General features: G+C 38.7%; 1 protein-coding gene across 1 annotated transcript; it reads right to left on the bottom strand.

Annotated features, from left to right (window-relative positions):
* Positions 1-429: 429 nt before the first annotated feature.
* Positions 430-2,254, bottom strand: LOC117338870. The gene is made up of 3 exons (XM_033900234.1): positions 1,857-2,254; positions 1,193-1,522; positions 430-1,138 (listed from the first exon to the last, which is right to left on the bottom strand). The coding sequence occupies exons 1-3, from the start codon at positions 2,252-2,254 to the stop codon at positions 430-432; spliced, it is 1,437 nt and encodes a 478-aa protein (XP_033756125.1).
* Between the last annotated feature and the right edge of the window lie 6,668 nt (positions 2,255-8,922).

Here is an 8,922-nt window from a genome sequence, read left to right on the forward strand (position 1 = left end):
GAGTTGAAGCCTGGCCTCTTTGCCCTTCCTGAGGACCACCATCTGTCCATAACCCGTGCAGTGTTAAAATCATCAACTGATGGTCCTTCAATCACTATAAACAATAGTTTCTGCAGCATTTCAGGGGTGAGTCTACTCCTCCAGTCTGATTTGACACGCTTCATGGCCGAAAACCCTCTTTCACAACAGGCACTTGATATGGGGAACACCAGAAGGATTTCCATCAACATGAGAAGGTTATGTAAGCGGTGGCACAAATCATCTCGTTGGAAAATATTTTGTAAAGAAACATTTTTGTTTCTCAACAGATATGCCTTCAAATCCTCGAACTCCTTTCCAATATTGGCTATGGTACAGCCTGCTTCTCTAAGAGGAATAGTGAAGTGTTCCACTAGCAAGTTTAGTTTAGCAGTGGCATACGTTGCCATTTCATCCCTGTCCCTTGGATATTCTTCCCATGAGTGTGGCAGCTGCGGTCAATATAGGATCAGTCTCCATTGACCGGAACCTTTGTTCGAGAGCCTGTGATACCTTCCCTATGATATCTTCTTTCTGAGGTTTAAAGTCATCATTGTCCTTAACATTGGTTAGCTGGATTGTTTTAAAGCAGTTCTCATCAGTCACATCCTGCAGGAAATTGGAAAGTGTGTTTCCATTTTCAGATTTCAGTTCCACTAGAGACAGATGAGTTGATGTGACTGCATCTATCATTTGACCTAAAGTCACACTGTCTTTTTGAGATGCAAGACTCAGTTCAGACAGAACAGATAGAACGTCTAGCATGAAGAAAACCATATACAGAAAAGAGTAGTCTTTCAGTTTTTTTGAGACATTAGCGGCTCGTCCTTGTACCTCAGCAGAGGCAGAACGAGTGGTTATAATGTGCTCGAAATGAGCGACAATCACCATATAATCCCTCACCACAATCTTCAATGCTCCGTGAACATGGGGTAGCCATCTAGTGCCATGGAGATTACCTGGCTTCAGAACCTTTTCCTCAAGGGACTCTGCGATCTGTCTGAGTTCTCGTAAAGCCTTCGGGGAATAGTGGTACTGCTTATACACATTGGTCAGAAGATCTTGGACATCACGCATCAGCCGATGCTGTTTGATTGCATTTGTAGCTGCAAGTTCAAGTCTGTGAGACACACAGTGTGTTATGATTAGATGATTTGCATCTTGCTTCAATTACACAGCTACTCCTGCTCGTCCACCAAGGTTGACAGATGCACCGTCTGACCCAAATCCAATAAGTTTGTCCCTCCAATCATCCATGCCACATCGACTAAAAGCTTTCTCAATGCATTCAACAATCCCATCAGCATGTGCATGTTGGATATCTTCCATTGACAGATAATGATTTTCTGGTGTCCCATTGTCACCCAGACTTCTGACATAAATCAGTTCATTCTCCGTCACTGAGCAGTCGGTGGCCCCATCAATCATAATTGAGAAAAACTTATTGGTTTTCAGTTCTTCTGTGTAAGCGCCATAAAGCTCATCAAATATAGGACTAACAAACCTGGAACAGGAAATAATTAATTTCTTTAAATTACTGTACTCACCTAATCTAATCATTTTAATTATACAACAAATTATTAAATCATACTGCGGTGAAATGCAACATATTTGATTTTGCTGAACTGTTATAATCCTGATTTAACTTGAATAATGTTTTGAAAATCTAAAGTAGACAAGATCATTATTAATCAAAATGAAGCATTTATTTAAAGTTCCATGCAATAATTTGCAATACATATAGTGTAGATATAAATTTGTTGTTAATAAAAGTGTTTAAAATTGAGTAATGAATTGCATTTATGATCACATTAAGCAAGTTAATTATTGATACATACCTTCTATAAGCATTATCAGTGCGATAGAAATTGCCCATATCTGCCTTGTTTTTCAATTGTAGATTGATAAGAGATGGATAGCTCTGAAATGGCATTTCTTCTTTACAGACAAAATATGCAGTATTAATCAACTTTTCAATCTGTTTTTCAACATCTTCACCCATCTTTCTTGCCATGTCTACTATCGGACCTGATGCTGCTAATGAACTAGAACTAGACGATTCTTGCGGTTTTTTCCTCTCCTCGCATCTCTGGTGTGAACTGCTTTTCCAGTGTGACACCAAAGTGTCCCTACGGAATGATGATGTTCCAATAAACATAGAACTCGACTGGTCGGCTAAATTTCTGTTTTTTCTACATATGTCACAGTACATAATACCCGACAGGTTGAATTTCATAATTTAACCCTTTAAACTCTTTCCAAGAGTCTTGGAATTTGCGTTTCCTCTTTTTTTTCATATTCCTGTTTTTTCTCTTTATTAGATGAATTGCTATTATCATGGTCTTCTGTTTTTTGGCGTTTAGCTTTGTTGCTAATGAAGCCGAATTTATACAGATCCATTATGGTATCTGCATCAAAGTATCGATGCTCTCACATGTACAGCATTCCGTATGTGATTCAAACATACTAATGATACCGATAACATGTTTCGGGAGCCCTCGGAAGTCTACCATCGTTTCTATGTAGTTCCGAATTAAGCAATAAGCATGATCATCTCACGTCTTCCGTTCGATGGTTAACACAATTTAACGGAGTGTTTACTCATTTTACAGTGAGTATTGAATCAGTTTTGACTTCAGAATATAATATAAATAAAACACAAAGACAGATTTGCTACTTGTCCCGTCGGACAAGTACTTTAATGACTTCACTTGTCCGACATCAATTTCGTCTGGTACCGGACAATCGGACAAGCGTTAATGTCGACCCCTGCCCATGCTGATAATGTTAACCAGGTTAGAATGAATTCCAATACAAATCCAACAAATAATAGACAAGAATGTAATTTCCCTATATAAATTATAGTAAAGGTTACCCCCTCCCCAGGGGCAAATGTGAAACCCCAGGGTCATGGTAAAGCACCATAAGACCCTTCCATCTATGAAGAATGTTTGATTCCACCATATCTCGGAGTACAGAAGAAAATTTTTGAAGTTTTAGTCAATTTGACCCTTTTTGGCCCCATCCCTCAGGCCCCTGGGGGGTGGGGACCATATAATTCACAATTTTAGTTGACCATTAGCCATAGAAGCTCCCTGCCAAATTTCATTGAATTTGGTGTAGCGGATTTGGAGAATTTGAAAATGCAAATTGTTAACGACGCACGACGGACGACGCACGACGACGGTAAAAGGCGATTAGAATAGGTCACTTAAGACTTTGTTTTTTCTACTCCTTAGCGCTCAGCAGTTTTGGAGTGGGCAACTGGTTCGCCCGTTGTCAGTATAAAGTAGCCAGGTGGGCTGTTATGTCTTCGGCAGTATGCTTAAGAGAGGTAGCACAAATCAGTTGCCGGCTATCATAAGGAGACAAACACTTACATGTCGCAGCCTTTACCTGCAAACCTGTAACTTGCACACAGGGGAGGCTGGCTTTAAATGGCTTAAGCTGTTATTTTTCAACAATTGGGAAACAAGTTATATCAATTTATACTAATTACGCTTGTTGGCCAGGATTGAAGTAAGAATTGTACCTGCTGCCCCCATTGCATGATCGTAAGAGGCGACTAAACTTGGGATCTTATCTTTTCTCTTCTTCCTGAACAACTTTCTTCTTCCTAATGTCTCCCTTGACAATGCCTCACTTTTGGCCTTTAGTTGAGCGTTCGCCCCTGTGAGGAAGGCTTTGGGTTCTGTCCCCTGGCCGAGACATACCAGAGTCTTTAAAAATGGTAGTTGCTGCTCCTGCTTAGCGCTCAGCAAATAAGGAGTGGGACGACTGGTTCGCCCGTTGTCAGTATAATGTGACCGGATGTGGTGTGCTGCTGGGTGTCTTTGGCAATATGCTTCAGTGAGGCAGCACTATAAATCGGCAAAAGTTGCGGCCTATCACAAGGAGACTTAACACGAACAATACATACTGCAGCCTCCCAAAACATACATACGCACTCACCACACGCATGCATGTGTGAACTACAAGGTTGTGTAGCCACTTGTAGAATTGTTGCGTATGGTGTAAGAGAGGAAGACGGAGTCCAAGTAGTTGTATCTTGGTTTATTTACGTGTGTAGAACTGCTCAGTCCAGTCCTTGGAAACCGACTACATAATATAGTAACATCTAACCTTTTATAGTCCTAAGTCCTGGTATGAGTATATATGATTGATTGATACATGATAATACGGAAGACGGTTGTCATATAGCCCAAGACAATATTAGATTAATATCAGATCAACTACGTCAACAGGTAAACAGAATTGGTGCCAAAGGGCAAATGTGTTATATAAAAATACAGATCTAGGAATAAAAGCTTATATATATTTTTAAAATAATTTATATTTCATTCGTCCCTTTGTCAAAAATGATTTCAAATTAGATATAATTTCGACATCATATAAGTAAATTCTAAAATAATTAATTATATAACATATTTGCCCTTTGGCACCAATTCTGTTTACCTGTTGACGTAGTTTACACCACGATAATTTGTAGTCTACATTGCGGTTTAGTTTGGTTTCATTTGTTAAACGTCCTATTGCGGATTAAGATATTTCGATTTCACCGAATTATTTGTGGTATCTTTGGAGATGTTACAATGATTGTAATTAAGTTATGTCGAGTGCGCGTAAAGACAATTTGTTTTCCACATGTACTTAATCTGGTCTAATCTCTGTCGTCTTAATTGCAGATTTAGCAACACCCAGCAGCAGATGCACAGGAAGTAAAATTTCAAGTATCGACAGCGCTATCTTAAAAGTACATTCAAATCACTCCACAAGTTACATCGTGGCTACTTATCTCAAATTACCGGAGATATGTCAGTTGCAAACGATAAATCGGTTGTTAAACATACCACACATATATGTAGTGCAAGTGTAATAAAATCTTATTTTGAGAGATTTTACCGAATGTCCCATGGAATAATCGCACCATATCAGCAATAAAAAAAAGGTTTTAACTATAAATGGTTCATTGCATGCGACGCATAACGTTGGTCCTCACGCTTCAATAGAAATAATTCGCATTTTATGTAAAGCCAAGTGAGACAATATAATGACGAAGACTTTGAGTTAATTCAAGCACATCAAAGGGATCAGGGAGGGGCTTACGTAGACTTTAGGAAATATCCATAAGGCGAGCAACTTTTTTGTGTAAATTTCCTGTATTGTTATGTTATTCGATTGGACCTGTCAACAGCTAAACTTAGGGTTGTCAGGTGGCACAGTGATAACAAACTTACTTGCCATTCACCTAGGCCGCCGGGTTCAATATACCGATCGGACATGAAAAGGTATGGGGTCACCTGCCCGACCACGTGGGTGTTCCCCGGTTTCTCCCATGGTAAAACCCCTTGCGCACTTCAATCCTGGTTTGGTTTGGTTTATTTTGCTTAACGTCCTATTAACATCTAAGGTCATTTAAGGACGGCCTCCCGTGCGTGCGAAATGTATGCGTGTGATGAGTGCGTATGTGTGTTTTGGGAGGCTGTGGTATGTTTGTGTTAAGTCTCCTTGTGATAGGCCGGATCTCTTGCCGATTTAGAGTGCTACCTCACTGAAGCATACTGCCGAAGACACCCAGCTGCACACCCCACCCGGTCCCACTTTAAACGACCTTAGCTGTTAATAGGACGTTAAACAAAATAAACCAAACCAAACCCAACGTCCCACTCCAAATATGCTGAGCGCTAAGCAGGAGTAGCAACTACCATTTTTAAAGACTCTGGTATGTCTCGGCAAGGTGACACAACCCAAAGCCTTCCTCACAGGGGCGAACGCTCAACTAAAGGCCAAAAGTGAGGCATTGTCAAGGGAGACATTAGGAAGAAGAAAGTTGTCAAGAAAGATAAGATTTCAAATTCAGTCGCCTCTTACTATCATGCAATGGGGGCAGCAGGTACAATTCTTACGCCCTACTCGCAGGGCAGTGTGGCGAGGGACTTGGTGATTATAAGTGACCACTTTAGAGGGCGAATCTAAAACTAGTCCAGCCCTGCAGTTTCGCGATATCGCAAGAAGGCAAAGACGAACGTACCAGTCTCCTAAAATACACAAATTCACTGCGCATTACAAACATGCATCTCGAACACAAGACTGTCCTAAAATGACTATAGCTGCTGAGAGGACTTTTAAACAACGCAAAACCAAACCAATCATGCACGTTACATTATTATATTCGTGTTCGCAAATCTGGTGCGGTAGGACCGATACCAATACTTTATAGAAGGATAAAAAAAGCTGAGTGGTGCGATTTCAATCCACTTTTAAGCAGATACTGTATCAATTGTATAAAAGACACCAGTGAATATCATTGAATAGGAAACCAGCAAGATACTGTATATGCAGAGTACCGAATATAGAATAGAATGATACTATATTGTACAAATGTATCCTTCTAAGACTAATCAGTGATGCTAGAAGCCAAAAATGAAAAAAAAATCCGACAGAAAGGAAGTAAGTAAAGTGTATATCTTTTAAACAATAATTCTTTATTACCAGAGGTTAAATTAAGTTTGTCGGCTATTTCGATTTACCCCTTGTGACCGTTTATGTTCAGTGATATATCAGACAGTGGTTCTCATTCAACCATTAAACTGTTATTAGAAGATTCTATTTTATTCTAGCAAATGTCGTGCTGATGACGGAAAAATGAAACCGATGAATAAAATGTATTGAGTGGCGCGGGATGTGAGAGAAGCAGTTGATCACAAGTTTAAAGAAACAACTGCACTGATCGACTTAGCGTTTGGTCATGCGCGTTCTGATTGTTGTTCAAAATGTTCAATGCAAGAAAGGGTATTTGTAACATGTATCAATAGATTGCACAAAAGACACGCAAGGTTATAAGCACAGGCGCTTACTAAAAAAATGAGAATAATAAAAAGAAAGATGTCAGTGTTATGTTTACTGTGTAAAATTCAAGGCCGAAAACTCCGTTGCGAACGAAACGGCATCCCAACTCACTTCAATCGACTAAAAGTCACATTTGAATGTTTCTAGATTACGGTAGTATAAAGTATGCGCCGTGTCAGTTTGAATATATGTTTTTCAGTCGATTGAAGTGAGATGGGGAGCCGTTTCGTTCGCTCGTGACGGAGTTGCCAACCTTGTACTTTACAGAGTACTGTCAAAAAAAAAAAAAGAAAATTGGAAAATCACATTTTCTATGCAAGCGCCTGTGGTTATAAGCGCCATCAAAATCATGAGAGTTCAGTAGAGCCAAACAAAATAAAACGGCATGATCCAGCTGTTTCGTCCTTGTAGGATTTGTAGGCGGCCACAACGAAAGAAATCTCAAAGTATTTAAAAATATGAGCGAATACATTTCATCGTTTTCAATATTAGATGTCGAATGATGTGGATTTTAAGAGCAAATTTTGTATCGCTTATAACTTGATTATTTACGTGCATTAGAACCTCGGTTAGCAGAGTATAGTATACATTGCCCAGTTCTGAAAAATATGTTTTAGATATGTAAACATAGCCAGTCAACCCTTCATACTACCTGAAATATAAAAAGAAAAGTATATATTTTGCGATCTATACAGCATTGGCAATTTTAATACAGCTCTGAAGGATAAGTAAACTTATTTTTTCTATATTTTTCAGACCTGTGAATATCAGGGACTTCAAAAAACCTAAAACAAAATCTCAAATTTGATCCAAAATGACACAATTTTCTTCACAATTTTTTTTCTGAAACCTATTTGAAATTAAATATTAATCTTGTTTTGACATATGTTGTACATTAAGTTTTCCCGCAATCGTACCTTCACTATGATACATCATTTTTCGCTGTAGACAAAACTAAATTTCCGGTGCAATCTAATTAAAATCTAGATGGTCGTTTTCACTACGTTACATGAACATCTAACAACATCCCATAAGGGGTCACGTCGGGATGACCTTTTGGATTAGCCAATCAAATGATTACTTCCAGAATCTTGGAAGTGGATTTTATGTGTCCGAATTAGCATGCCGTCCCAGAAAGCATAAAGGTACATGTATATATATGCTGTGCCGAAATGGTTTGCTTTAGATGCATGCTGTGACGAAATGTTTTGCTTCGATGACATAAAAAATTGACAATCTGCCCTGAAAGTGAAATATACATATCTCAAAAGTCAACAGAACGTGACCCCTTATGGGATGTTGTTAGATGTTCATGTAACGTAGTGAGAATTACCAACTAGATTTTAATTAGATTGATTTCCGGTGTAAACACTCGGGAAATCCGGAACCAAGCCGGTATGTACTACTTCATAATGAATATAACAAATATACAGTTTATTCTTTATGCTCATCATAATACAGGAGTTATTTGCTTAACAAAAAAAATCACCCATGGCAAGGCAGACTTTCTGTAGTCTGCTACCTCACCCTAAGATGTGACATGTTTTGCCAAGGGTTCATGAACTATGAGAGATTTTTTACCTTTTTCTGTTGGAATGATTTTCTTTTTGCAAAAACATTTCTTTTTTTAAAAACCCTATAACGTGTTGTTTAGCAATTAAATGACTCCGGACTGTCGCAAGTCCATTGAACAATACAATTATCATTTTTTCTTGATTTAAAATTATATTGTTTTACAGGCCATTGACCGTTTCTGTCCAAAGACTAGAAGGACGCTCACAGAAAGAAATTCATCAAACCTAAACTAAAATGTTAAAAGGTAAAGAACTGGTTGCAAAACATATACCAGTAAGATAAGGTGTCATATTACATATGTAATTAATCATTGTCTGCTTGCTTTAGATTGTAATGGGGGCAGACGATCTTATTTGTCTCACCAATGTCCACTAAATAGACACGGTGGAAACCCACTAATCCTTAAGGGGCCAACTTTTAGCCGACCTGTACGATCAATTATTTTGTGCCTACTATTCCGTCTTCATATGACCTTCAAAT

The sequence above is a fragment of the Pecten maximus genome, chromosome 12, assembly GCF_902652985.1.
Source record: "Pecten maximus chromosome 12, xPecMax1.1, whole genome shotgun sequence".
NCBI lineage: Eukaryota > Metazoa > Mollusca > Bivalvia > Pectinida > Pectinidae > Pecten > Pecten maximus.

What these genes read in the sequence shown, in the direction of transcription:
- LOC117338870 (XM_033900234.1), bottom strand. Translation starts at nt 2,254, where the DNA reads ATGAAATTCAACCTGTCGGGTATTATGTACTGTGACATATGTAGAAAA. An exon ending in ACTGATAATGCTTATAGAAG is followed by an intron (nt 1,523 to 1,856) that starts GTATGTATCAAT and finishes TTCCTGTTCCAG; the next exon opens with GTTTGTTAGTCCTATATTTG. An exon ending in GGACGAGCAGGAGTAGCTGT is followed by an intron (nt 1,139 to 1,192) that starts GTAATTGAAGCA and finishes TGTGTCTCACAG; the next exon opens with ACTTGAACTTGCAGCTACAA.